The sequence below is a fragment of the Pituophis catenifer genome, unplaced genomic scaffold (genome assembly GCF_029215685.1).
Source record: "Pituophis catenifer annectens isolate HBS135680 unplaced genomic scaffold, rPitCat1.0.hap2 SCAF_7, whole genome shotgun sequence".
Classification (NCBI taxonomy): domain Eukaryota; kingdom Metazoa; phylum Chordata; class Lepidosauria; order Squamata; family Colubridae; genus Pituophis; species Pituophis catenifer.
In genome coordinates, this window is record NW_027256887.1 from 74787841 (window position 1) to 74802298 (window position 14458).

Sequence of the window (14458 nt, forward strand, 5' to 3'; positions counted from 1 at the left end):
TTAAAAATTCTGATTTTATTATGTAATAGTTGAAGACTTTTTCCAAGCAAGGTGGCTCCTACCAGTTTTGTTGGCAGCAATGTAACTATAGCTTTTCGTTGCTTTCTTTAATTATAGCTCTGAGTTTCACAGGGTATCTTCCACCCAAGAAGTTAACCATGCCTGACTGCTTAGTTTCCAAGATCAGACAGGTGTTACCACTTCCTGAAGACTTTGTTATAGACTTACTAGCAATTGGGATAATCTAATAATATTTCTGGGGAATAGAAGGGGAGGCAGTAATTTTTCAAAGCCGAGCTACCTAAATGGGTTCTGACTACTGAAGAGGCACTGTTGAAGGAGCCCTCTGAATAATTTATTTGATCTCCAGAAAACATCCGGCTTCTTTTTGAACAAAAATCAAAGTCAAACTTAATGTAAAGTATTACTTCCATTCCCCACTCTCTCTCCCTCTCCCTCTCCCTCTCTCCCTCTCCCTCTCGCTCTCACTTTCCATATCTCTCCCCCTCCCTCCATCTCTCTCTCTCTCTCTCCATCTCTCTCTCCCTCCCTCCCTCCATCTCTCTCTCTCCCTCCCTCCATCTCTCTCCCTCTGTCTTTCCATCTCTCTCCCTCCCTCTCTTTCTCTCCCTCTCTCTCTATCTCTCTCTCCATCTCTCTCTCTCCCTCCCACCATCCTTCCATCTCTCTCTTCCTCCATCTCTCTCTCTCCCTCCCTCTCCCTCTCTCTCTCTCTCCCTCCCCTTCTCTCTCTCCCCCTTGTCTCCGCCCCCTTTTGGCAGTTTGAATATAAAGTATTACTTCCGTTCCCTCCTCCCTCTCCCTCTCTCTCTCCCTCCCTCCCTCCCTCCCTCCCCCTCTCACTTTCCATCTCCCCCCTCCCTCCCTCCATCTCTCTCTCCCTCCCTCTCTCCCTCCCTCCCACCGTCCTTCCATCTCTCCCTCTATCTCCCTCTCGCTGTCTCCCTCCATCTCTCTCTTTCCCTTCCTCCCCTTCTCTCTCTCTCCCTCCCTTATCCCCTCCCCTTTTTGGCAATTTGAATCGAGCTGTTTCAGGTTTTTTGTATAATTATGAAGGAAAGGCTACTCTTTGTAAAAATGCCTAGAATTTTGGAAAGATGGGAACATTGATCATTTTTTTTTTAAAAAGTAGAATCTGGCAGTCCTAGTGAGAGTTTAATGAAATTCAGTTTTCTTTCATAAATAATGCAGTAGTTGGCGCTTGATTAGGTGAAGCGAGGACTTGGTGGTTAATGAGATGCATAGCAGGAGAGAGATTGCTTGCAGATGGTTGCCATTTCCAATGACATATATATGTGTGTGTGTTTGAGCCTAAGCATGGGCTTCGTAAGAAAGACTCCAAACTGGATGGCTGTATTTTATTAAAAATCCAAACAAAAATACCCCCATATGATTAAATGCAAACAAACTTTTTAAAATCTCTGTTTAAACGCTGAGATTGTTTACTGGAACAAAGACTGTACTCTGCACTTGGATTGGCATGTAAGGTCACTTTCAACATTCATAAGTAAGAAGGTGACATGGGACAGGAAGAATGCTTGGCACTTCCCCCTGGGAAACGGCAGTCAAAGGAGAAGTGGGTCAGGATGGGGAGTAGATCCCTAATCTTTTCCTCTTGGCACCTTTCCCCTTTGGGTTTCAGATGCTTTCCCTCCTAGATTTGGGGGTACAGTTTTACTTATTTCATTTATTTGTCGAGTACGTATTAGATAATACATATAAGTATAAGCATGAATTGAATACATAAAATGAATATAAATAAAGGGAAGCTGAAGTAGTCATTGACAGGTAGGATAATTTTTTATAATTGACAGGTAGCAGATAATTTTATGAGCCGTGCAAAGGGGGCTGAACATTTGCCTGTTCTGCTGCCCTAGTACAGAATTCTCCCTGCCACACTTCCAAAGGAAGGTAGCATTCTGTGGGTGTGTATTTGTAACCACGAAGCCAAAGGTCAGCCCCACTGATTGTTGAAGGCCTTCAAATAGAGGCCTGTTGCTGCTTCCTAGTGGTCCCAAGTCCCTTCATGAAGAAATGAAAGAATTAAACCATGCCATAGCAAAGTCTTCAGGTCTTATAAGAAGCAACAAACATGAAATGGTTTAAATGTTTTTATATTCAGTAAGATAATCTGATTTCTTTCTTTCTTTCTTTCTTTCTTTCTTTCTTTCTTTCTTTCTTTCTTTCTTTTTCTTTCTTTCTTTCTTTCTTTCTTTCTTTCTTTCTTTCTTTCTTTCTTTCTTTCTGTCTTTCTGTCTGTCTGTCTGTCTGTCTTCCTTCCTTCCTTCCTTCCTTCCTGCTGCCTTCCTTCCTTCCTGCTGCCTTCCTTCCTTCCTTCCTTCTTTCTTTCTTTCTTTCTTTCTTTCTTTCTTTCTTTCTTTCTTTCTTTCTGTCTGTCTGTCTGTCTGTCTGTCTTCCTTCCTTCCTTCCTTCCTTCCTTCCTTCCTTCCTTCCTGCTGCCTTCCTTCCTTCCTTCCTTCCTTCCTTCCTTCCTTCCTTCCTCCCTCCCTCCCTCCCTCCCTCCCTCCCTCCCTCCCTCCCTCCCTCCCTCCCTCCCTCCCTCCTTCCTTCCTTCCTTCCTTCCTTCCTTCCTTCCTTCCTTCCTTCCTTCCTTCCTTCCTTCCTTCCTTTCTTTCTTTCTTTCTTTCTTTTCTTTCTTTCTTTCTTTCTTTCTTTCTTTCTTTCTTTCTTCAGGTTATATCCACGTCATGCAAGTGCCCTCAACAACCTTGGGACGTTGACCAAAGACATGGCACAAGCAAAGGAATACTACAGTAAAGCTCTCCAGCTGAACCCACAACACAACAGAGTCCTCTTCAATCTTGGAAATCTTCTCAAGTAGGTTTCTGGGCTCCTTCAAGCATTATACAATTACAGTTGAGGTATAGCTCCGGTATATCTAATTTTGCTGCTTTCAAGGCAATCTGGTGACTGCCTACACAAGCCTCTGCAGTTTCTCTGGCAAGATTTCAGAAGTGGTTTGCCCTTGCCTTCTTCCTAGGACTGAAAGAGACCCCAAGTCTCGTAGCTGGCTACATGCCTAAGGTGGGACTAGAAGTCCCAGTCGCCTGGTTTGTATCCAGGTGCCTTTCACTAGTATATCAAACTAGCATGTGTGTTTTTGTACATGCATGCATTCATATACAGTGTATATAATCCATCACACTGGTCATTCCGAAAGTTTTTCAACTTTGCAGTCTACAGTAGAGAGAGAAGTCACCCAACCGGTTTTCAAGCGTAAGGATATACCGGAACCCTCACCCAGCATTTAATCTCTATATTACACCAGCTCTGAGAGAGAAAGTGTGAAAGAGAAAGAGAGAACCAATCCAACAGAGGTCTAACTGGACAACTGTTTAGCTTTTGTGATGCAGAAACTAGGTCTTTCCTTGGTCCCTTCTATTATTTCAGAGTTCCTTGCTTGGGTTTTTGACTTAGTCTTATGTGTATGGCTTGGTGTGAACACAACCAATTAGATGTTTGGGGCATTGCAGTAAACTATTTTCCATTGTGATGGGTAGGAACTACAGCTCATTATTTGATTGAAACAAGTCAACCTACCTTACGGATTATGAGACTTAACAATAAACCATTGTTAAGGATTAACACTGTCAATCTCCATCTAAGGCTTAGCTGTCATGCTCAACTGTGGTTAATCAAGAATTAAAGGGAAAGGGAAACCTTGTTGCCACACCAAGAAGAATGAGAAACAGAATGGAAGGCACGCTAAAGCTTGTTTCAGTTATGATAAACTGTAGCTTGAACTTTCTTCTAACATTTGCGAACTTTCCAGACAGCTTCTAACTAGTAAAATCAATGGTGAAAGCCAGATTCACTTAAGGACCACAATGATTCACTTAACAACTGCAATGATTCACTTAATGACCATGGCAAAAAAGGTCATAAAATTAGATCCTATGTCAAGGACTACCTGCATCTGTCTGTCTGTCTGTCTGTTTGTCTGTATCTGATGGTGTTGTTTCCCATGAAACAGCTATATTATGCTAAATAACAGCAGTTTTGTGCAGCTATCCGTTATCTATCTACTCTTTGATATTGAAGGCACGATGTTCTGTTTTTTCTAAGTAATAAATCATCCTTGATATATAGTCTTTAATACAAGGTTCATGTAATAGAGCTATATCATCTAAACTCCAATATCAGCTGCTATTAATCATGCCCATCAATTGTTTTGTATACTTGCCTACAAAATTTGAGGCGAAATACAATAAATATTCAGAAATCCAATTAGAATCGTACTGCTTATCCAATAATAGCTGCTACCTTTTGAAGGCAGAAAACATAATATGGTTCAAGCCACTCTAAACAATAATAGAAAAATTGATCTAAAGGCAATACCAGGTAGACTTTTAAAAATGCAGGTCTTGGGTAGATACATATGGCACCTTAATTTATTTGCATGGCCGTAATCTGAAAAGAAATGTTAACATAATAAACATTTCAAGTTTCCAGACAATATAATAACTGGAGAACCCTTGGCAGTTGTGTCATCATTTCAGAGATATTTAATTACTTAAACAGAAAATCAGAATGGCCACAGATTAGCCAAAAAGCAGTAAGAGCGTGAGAGACTTTTCATTTCCTGCTGGCTTCCCCAGTGAGTTTCCTTGTGGGAATCTGTCCAGGAACATCGGAAATCTCCTCTCCTCTCCCCTCCTCTCCATTCTCCATTCTCCTCCCCTCCCCTTCCCTTCCCACAGATAAGTGGCCACTGCTGGATGGGAGACAGAGGAAGGGATTATGAGACTAGCTGGGAAACTGTCATGGAACATTGAAAATGAAGATCACATGACCGTAGCAGCAGCATAACTGCAATCAGTAATACTGAAGCAGCCACATTTTCCCCAAATTTTGTCGAATCATGGATCTTGGATTTTGGATACATTCTGTAAGTTAGCCCATTTGAGTTACCTTGGTTCAAAAATTGTTGCCCTATGATGTACCAGTTAAAGATCATAACAATGAGTGCTTTAGTGGTATATAGACAGATTACAATCATAATGTAATGTAATATCCCAAAGATGCTTTTGTGAAAAGGCAACTGGACCTTGTTTTTCCTTGAAGTCATTTTGCTTCTCATTCAAGAAGCTTCTTCAGTTCTGGCTGAATGCTGGACGATGGAAAGATTTATATTCCCTGCAGTCATCTGGTCATTAGCATTCTTTCTGAGAGTCATTGAAACACAGATAAAACTCCAAGTGTCCTCAACGACTCTCAGAAAGAGTGCTAATGACCAGATAACTGCAAAGAATCTAAATCCTTCCATCCTCCATCATTCAGCCAAAACTGAAGAAGCTTCTTGGATGAGAAGCGAAATGTCTTCAAGGAAAAACGAAATCCAATTGCCTTTTAACAAGAGTATCTTTGGGAAAACCATGACCTGGATGACAGAGAATCTTTTTTTTTTTTTCAGTTTCACATGCATTTATTTTGTGAACATGTATATTTGCGATGGGTTGCTACAAGACATATCTAATTATAATCAAATATATTTTTAATTAATAAAATTAAAAATAAATTAAGAATCCACTTTATCACCAAGCTGTAGTATTTAAAAAAACCCCTGCTTTTGCAAATCATAATACAGATGGTTAACACAAAGGCATCAAGAAAATTCTGAGGTAATTTGCTTAACAATTTGCAAAATGACAAGTATACAATTTTATGTCCTACTGGCATACACATATAACATTTACTATCAAAATCTTTCCCTGTTCCTTGTTTACTTTTACACAGAAAACTCCTTCAATTTTCAGTTATAAGATAGAAAGCAGGTAGATTTTGATATACAGTAGAAATATCTTATGTTCAGGTACTATAGTAAGACCATCTAATACACAGGTGTCAAACTTGCCACGTCACGTTGCCGTCAGGTGACATTTTGAGACATTTTTCCCATTCGCAAAGCTGGGGTAGGCGTGGCCTGCACATGATGCATCCGGCCCGCAGGCCGCCAGTTTGACACCCGATTTAATAGAAAACTAGGCTGCAATCCTATACACTTATAGTACTTAGGGAGAAATTCCATAGAACGTAATGAGATTTAAATTAGGCATTGGTAGTATATCACCATAAATATATCTGATGACAGAGAATCTTCATAGATAAATGTAATGTAATATACCCAACTTCTTCTATGCAAAGCGCTGTTTCTAGCTTTTAAGGGCTGCATTGTAAAAATAATCGGTAGAGTCAGAACAAAAACTGAATGTGATTTCATTTACATTTTATGAATACAGTTGTACTCCATTTCCCTTGCTCTCCTCCTCCCAGCTTGCAAGTAGCTTCAGATTTGAACTACATGGAAACAAATTAGTTTGTGTCTTTTGCACTTCTCAGAAGAACATTTTATTTCACAAATAAGTGAGTGTCGCATTCAAATAGAAAGAATCTTCTAGTCCATTTACAATGCACATGTTTATGATGCTATTTATTTAGTCTAGCCTATGAATGATGAACCAAGTGAAAGGATGATCAAAGCATAGATGCAGCACATCTAGCTATGGTTGCATTTTTGTGGGTGTCCCAAATGTGGCTGTTGCTGTAGAGCATTGCTTCCCAAACGTGGATAAAATTACCCCAAATTGGGTAAAAGCAGTTTTTCTTTTTGGGTAATGACTCATAAATCCATTAACAATCATAAAAGGGGCATTTAAATGGATTTCTGTAGATTTCTATGTGTACTAAAATATATTCAGAAATCTCCCAAAGTATTCTTAATTAAACAAAAATCAATAAAATTACCAATGGTAATTTGTTGAAAAGACATAAAGATAATTCAGTAATATTGCTTTTATAATACAGTTAATCCAGAGGTGGGTTTCAGCAGGTTCCGACTTTACAATTTACACTATTTTCAAAGCAATACTGAATTACCTGATGACCAGATAACTTTTCCATCACCTTTCAGATTTAAAAAGGTAGCACTGAACTGAAAAATGAAGGAAAAACTAAATGCAGAATGATGCATTTATCCAATGTATAGAAGAATAAACAAAAATATTGAAGAAACTAGGGCACATATTTCTATATAAACATTACCTATTTTTCTAAGAGCTCGGCACACTGCATATGTGAGTGAGGGGGTATCTTTTCTCATTTTGCCCTCAATGCTGTAACTCTATGACAGGGGTGTCAAACGTGGGGCCTGCGGGCCGGATGCTTCATGCACTGGCCATACCCACCCCGATTTAGCAAAGGGGAAATTGCGATACGTCATGTGACGACAATGTGATGCCGCAAGTTTGACACCCCTGCTCTATAAGGATGGTTGAGCGCAGAGGTGGGTTTCAGCAGGTTCTGACCAATTCTGGAGAACCGGTAGCGGAAATTTTGAGCAGTTCGGAGAACCGGTAGTAAAAATTCTGACTGGCCCCACCCCCATCTATTCTCTGCCTCCCAAGTTCCAGCTGATCGGGAGGAAATGGGGATTTTGTAGTAACCTTTCCCTGGAGTGGGGTGGGAATGGAGATTTTACAGTATCCTTCCCTGGCACGCCCACCAAGCCATGCCACACCCACAGAACTGGTAGTAAAAAATTTTGAAACCCATCACTGAGGTAATCCTCAAGTTAAGACAGTTTATTCAGTGACCATTCAGATTACGAAGGGGCTGAAGGATGGACCTTATAACTGGTCCTTGCAGTTTGATAAGACTTAATGATGAGTGGTTTGGGTTAGGTAATGAAGGAAAAAGTTTAGGAAATACTGCTATTGAGTTTAGACAACTTGAAATTTTAGGACTGAGCTGGTCTGTGCTTTTTGATTAAATTTTTCATATTCGTCCAGATAATAATCTTTCATAATGAAAAATGATTCCAGAGAAAGTTATTCACTGTCATTAAATTTGTTTTTGAGCCCACAGAATAAGATATTTCTGCCTGCCTATATTCTTTTGACAAGCAAAGCAAAAATCCAACAACAATTCTTCTAGCTTTCTATTTTAGCCAGGGAGACTATTTATGGGTTTCACTTGATATCACATTTTGATAGGAGCCATGTAATGAATATTTTGTTTTGTTTTCAGTTTTGAGATAACGTGTCATAACTTTCTTGTGTGTCCCTTCCTCCCCCCCAAATCTCTCTATAAAAATAAAAATAGGGCAGTGAGATATAGAGCCTGTGCAAAATATTATTGTGCTGCATAAAAAACGGGGGTCTTGTAGATGACCAGTCTGAGCCCAAAGGTGGGGCCAATTGTGCCATCATTTTGGAGTTGCTATGTTCCCACAAGAGACCTAAGACCAACCCCAGTAAATTGACTCTTACCTAGCTCCAATTTGCCTTGACTGTTAGTAGATCAGACTCTTTTGAATAGTAGTAGCATTTAGACTTATATACTGGTTCATAGTGCTTTATAGCCCTCTCTAAATGATTTACAGTGTCAGCCTATTGCCCCCAACAATCTGGGTCCTCATTTTACCCACCTCAGAAGGATGGAAGGCTGAGTCAATTTTGAGCCTGGTGAGAGTCAAACTGCTGGCAGCCTGCAGTACTGCATTCTAACCACGATTAGATAGGTAACATACAGAGGTGGGTTTCAGCAGGTTCTGACCAGTTCTGGAGAACTGGTAGCGGAAATTTTGAGTCATTCGGAGAACCGGTAAATACCACCTCTGACTGGCCCCACCCCCATCTATTCTCTGCCTCCTGAGTCCCAGCTGATCAGGAGGAAATGGGGATTTTGCAGTAACCTTCCCCTGGAGTAGGGAGGGAATGGAGATTTTACAGTATCCTTCCCCTGCCATGCCCACCAAGCCACGCCCACCAAGCCATGCCACACCCACAGAACTGGTAGTAAAAATTTTTGGAACCCACCACTAGTAAAATAGGTAGCATGAAATAAACTCAAACTTTTGAACTCAATTCTGGCTCCTAGTTTCTTAGGAGGCTAAACCTAGACCTATGGTGGATTTTTGCAAATTTTTTCTAAGAGCAAATGAGAAATACAAAAATAGCAGAGATTGGATATTAGAAGAAACAGCTGTCTAAAGCTCAGTAGCATATATACTGCACTTGAAGGGGCAAATAAATGCCCATTGTCTTTATTTTTGCTTTTCCTTCAGCTTGATCTATACAAAGAAGCAGAACAATATGACAGCACACTTATGCCTTGTTTGCCAAATGCTGTATTACCAGATTTTTTTTTCTTCCTTTGGTGAATTTATTAAGCATAACCTGGCTCTTTCAGGTATACTACCTGTATGTCTGTCAAAAAAAAAAAGGCAAAATGGTGAAGTGACATGCTAATAGAAGCCTAGTCCATTTTCTATGATTGCACAAAAGGAGCGAGGCTTAAAACACAACACTTGTTTCTGTCATTTGCCCTTTCCTGACACACCCACACACGCCCCATTCTGAGCATAAGAAAAAGCTGTAGCTTAGCCCTACCCATTTCTTTCATTGACTTTAGATTTGAAAGGGATCTTGGAGATCTTCTAGTCTACCCCCCTTCCCTGCCCAATCCAACCTGTATATTTTTTCCTCACAGCTGCTCTGGATGAGAAAAGAAAACATAGCACCCTTTCAATCCCTATTATGCCCCGAAACATACAGGTTGAGAACCTTCTTTTTCTCAATCTATCTTCCAATCAATACATTGATCGTTTTTTACTGGAACTGTCTTCATTTTTAACCAAAGAAGTTGATTACATATGATCAATGCCATTTCTTCCCGTCTTAACACTGAACTGGGGCCTATCTGGATTAGGGCCAAAATATTATTTCTGTCCTTGGATCAAGTCGCATATAAAATTCAAGCTGTCACCTACAAAATGCTATAATCATTTTGTTTATCTTGACAAAATCTGCAGACTGTTCTCTGATTATTATTTTTTTAAAAAACAAACCCTAACAGAAAAAGGGGATAATTGATGCTGTGCGTAATGAAAGTATTTATTGCTGTTGCTGAATTGATTTTTTTTTTACGTTTTAACTGATACTAGCATTTCCTTTAGCTTTCCTAGATCCTGATTGTTTCAGCAGATTTTTAGGTTCTAAAAAATAGGTACTAAAATCTTGTATTCGGAAGAAGTTCAAACATTCTGTAAATTCATAAATTAGCTGACCTTTTGCTGCTGAACAAAGCAGGAGAAAACATGGGGATTTATGGTTACGGCTCTTTTATATTAATTAAAGTGTTGGCATTTTTGTCTCCAAAGCAGAACTGTTTTTTTTCCCCTTCCTGTATGCAGAAAGACATTTTCCAGTTGCGTAGTAGTCCAATATTTGCTGGGAGCATATTTGTTGAAATTGACAAAAGCCACAAATATTACATTCCAAATCCCTCGTTTTGCCATGCTGCCACAGCACCTCCAATTCCATGCAGAGCCAAAACATAAAATAAATACAGATTTCCTACTGTAGCTTTCAGCCAGGAGTTTTGAGTATGCCCTCTTTAAAAGTCAACTTTTCAGATGTGCTTGCATTTTGGAATTCTGCCTTTTTTAACTGATACACGCCAAGTTTATATTCTCTTCTATAACTTTGGAAAAATCCTTTGAATTGTTCAAGGTTCAAACATGCAGCCATTGTCATTCCCTGGTTTAAATGGTGAGAGATTGTATCTGTGATTTGCCTTTTTAGGAATGAATGTAAGAAAAAAAAAGGGGGGGGGGTCTCTTCAAGTTTGATGCCCACAGATATATGTTCTGTAATCACACTCAAAATATATAATTTGTGAAAAGACTAAAGCCACTTTAGGAATTAGTTGACAAAGTTTCATTGATTTTGCTGTTCTGTGGATGAGACTATTTACAAGAAAAGCAATCCAGAGGAAGAATAACAAAAGTTGTATTATTATAAGTCTGGGAGGTTTTTTAGGATGTCATAAAACAAGATAGAAGCTATTTTCTTGAATCTCATATTGAATTTGGGAGTCCTCTGAACAGCTGGGTCCTTTACCTAATAGTCCAGCCTTCATTGAATAATTGATTTAAACACTACAAGTCTTCTAGTATAAAACTATGTGAGTTGAGATCCTTGTGCTCTTTCATCACAAACTGTTTAAAATGGCCACATATACATCTAGTCCTTAATTTACAAACACAGAATCTCTACTGTTAAACAAGGCAGTTGTTAAGTGAATCACGCCCAATTTTACAACTTTTTTTTGCCACAGTTGTTTAAGTAAATCATGGCAGTTGCTAAGTGAATCATTCAGTCATTCAATGAACCCACTTCCCCCATTGACTTGGCTTGTCAGAGGCCGACAGAGAAAATCATATGACCCTGGCCTGGAATGCTGCAACCATTGTTGTAAATACATGCCAAGGGTCTGAATTTTGATCTTGTGACTGTAGGGATGCGGCTACAGTCATAAATGTGACTACAGGTAGTCCTTAACTTATGACCACAATTGAGCCCAAAATTTATGTTGCTAAGTGAGAAATTTGTTAAGTGAGTTTGCTCCATTTTACGACTTTTTTTTTTGGCACATTTGTTAAGTGAATCACTGCAGTTGTTAAATTAGTAACCCGGTTGTTAAGTGAATCTGGCTTCCCCATTGACTTTGCTTGTCAGAAGGTCGCAAAAAGTGATCACATGACCCTGGGGCACTGCAACCATCATAAATATGAGTCAGTGACCAAACATCCAAATGTAAATCCTGTGTCCCTGAGGATGTTATATCAGTCATAAGTCTGAAAAATGGTCATAAGTCACGTAATTCAGTGCCGTTGTAACTTTGAACAGTCACTAAGCCAGCTGTTGTAAGTCGAGGACTACCTGTACTGGTTTTAAGTCACTTTTTTCAGTGACGTTGTAACTTTGACTCCTTGCTATATGAATGGTTGTAAGTCAGGGATGTATGTGATGGTATCATTTTCCACCTCCATTTCCTTGACCCTTTTAGTACTGAATTTAATCTTACTGCTTTTTTCCCCATCTTTATATTTATTTATTTAGTCAGTTAGTTAGTTAGTTAGTTTGTCAAACATATTCGAGATAACAGGAATAAGTATAAACACAATTATGAATACATGAAATGGGTATGAATATATGGGGACAGTAGGACAGGGATGGTAAGCACGCTGGTGCTCTTATGCACGCCCCTTACAGACCTCTTAGGAATGAGGTGAGGTCAACAGTAGACAGTTTAAGGTTAAAGTTATGGGTGTTTGAGGATGTAACCACAGAATCAGGTAGTGCATTCCAGGCATTGACCACTCTGTTGCTGAAGTCGTATTTTCTGCATTTGAGTTTAGAGCAGTTTACCTTGAGTTTGTATCTATTGTGTGCTCGTATATTATTGCGGTTGAAGCTGAAGTAGTCATTGACAGGTAGGATGTTGTAGCAGATAATTTTGTATACTACGCTTAGGTCAGACCGTAGGCGGTGTAGTTTTAGGTTGTCCAATCTTCATCAAAATTAGATAAAAGGAGTCCCTCTCTCTCTATTTTTGAAATACCTTGTTCCCGTGTTTCAGTTTTATAATATGAAAATGAAAGAGATGGAAACTGCTAATAAGTGACTTTATTTCAAAGCACAAAGTTCCCAGAGGGGAAATATTACCTTAATTGGTGTTTCTAGGGAAGCTTTTCATTAGCCGAACCATCTGTAGTTGTTACAGTTGAGGTCCATCTCTCCCTCAGCTATTAATATTTCAATCTTCTCGGGGAGCTTCAAATTCCAAGTCAAATATCATCACTGATTATTTTTTTTACAAAGCAAATTTAGAGACAGTATTAATATGAGTATTGATAAGGTCTGCATAATAGAGGCATGGTATCCTGGAGAACCCTAGAACAGCCATCAGAATAACAGAGTTGGAAGGGACCTTGGAGGTGTTCTAGTCCAACCCCCTGCTCAAGCAGGAAACCCTATAACCATCCCAGACAAGTGATTGGCCAATCTCTTCTTTAAAACCTCCAGTGATGGAGCACCCACAACTTCTGAAGGCAAGCCATTCCACTGGTTAATTGTTCTCACTGTTAGGAAATTTCTCCTTTGTTCTAGATTGGTTCTCTCCTTGGTTAATTTCCATCCATTGTTTCTTGTCTTGCCTTCTGGGGCTTTGGAAAATAGATTGACTCCCTCTTCTTTGTGGCAGTCCCTCAAATATTGGAACACTGCTATCATGTCATCCCTAGTCCTTCTTTTTACTAGACTAGACAAGCCCAATTTCTGCACAACCATTCCTCATACGTTAGTCGCTAATCATCTTTGTTGCTCTTTTCTGCACTATTTTCAGAGTCTCTCCATCGACCTTCTACCATCTTGACCCCTCAATCTGCATTGCAAATGTTAGTCCCAGAATTCTCCACCTTCATGGTTTTCCTAGACCTCTCTGGTCTATGTGCTCTCTGGGCACATTGAGAATATATCTGCTGAATATAACTCCGCATTGGCAACAGGAAGGGCATCCGTCCAGTAATCACTCAGCTCCATTCAGTTGCCTAGTGTTCTGCCCCAGCTACGGACCCCAAAGAACGCAGCACACACAAAGTCTGTACAAACCTTAGTTTACTAAATTAAATCAGTCTTTTTCAAACAAAGGCTATTAATTAACTTTTTTAACAGCCTACAAGAATCCAAAGAATAAATAATCGTAATCTTACTAGATTTGGCCGAAAGCCCAGAAGCAATTTGCAGGAAACTGATAAAAGAACTAAGATCAAGACACGAAGGCGAGTGAACTAAGTTGTGCCCTGCAAATTGCCTCATTCGTCGTCCATCCTTAAATAGGCTAAGGGAGTGGCCAATTAGCCCCAAGCCTTACTCTCAAGGAGACCTCCTCCTGAGGAGCCACTCCTGCCTTTTGCAGTTCTGCCCGCCCGGGCATCAAGGAGAGGTTCCTCCTCTTCTTCCTCTTCACCCATGGAAGCTTCTGGAGGTTCTGAAGGCCCTGGCTGAATCCCCGCCTCTGGCACCACATCTTCTCCAGCCTCCTCATTGTCCGACTCGAGTGCCAGCTGCACAGGCTGCTGGCGCAGCACCACACCAGCCTCCTCGCTGTCGGAATCAGCTACTAGCTGCACAGGCCGCTGACGGGCCACAACACCTAGAAGGGATTATGGGGTCATTAAAAGATGATGATGAGGAGGAGGAGTTTTCCTAGACCATCCAGAAGGCACTAAGTTTCAGAAAGTTGACAAAATGAGTCAAAATGATACTAGCTGAGTTGGTATTTTAAAATAAATTATAGCAGGGAGAGATCCTGGTCTCTTATATGCATACATCTGGTCAACATGGCCAGTGGTGAAGATTGTATGGGGTGCAGTTCAGTAGCATCTAAAGAGCCACAGATTCCCCATCCTTGTTTTATTTTTATCCACCACTTTCTCCTTCTTGTGCTCTGACTACTAATACAAGAAATATCAACTTCGGGTGGACTGAGAGGGCAGGAATCAAATGTGAGAGGAATGTCTGTTTATTGTCAACAGCAACAGCAACAAATGTCTTTATCTCTGTTTGAGTTC

The 14458-nt window shown here is 40.0% G+C and overlaps 1 protein-coding gene across 1 annotated transcript in view; it reads left to right on the forward strand.

Moving 5' to 3' along the window:
* TMTC1 (transmembrane O-mannosyltransferase targeting cadherins 1) overlaps window positions 1-14458 on the forward strand; it is a 141772-nt gene that overhangs the window by 98905 nt on the left and 28409 nt on the right. The window contains exon 11 of the mRNA XM_070947297.1: window positions 2716-2859. Coding sequence (XP_070803398.1) covers window positions 2716-2859 — 144 coding nt within the window. The remainder of the gene's footprint in view (window positions 1-2715; window positions 2860-14458) is intronic.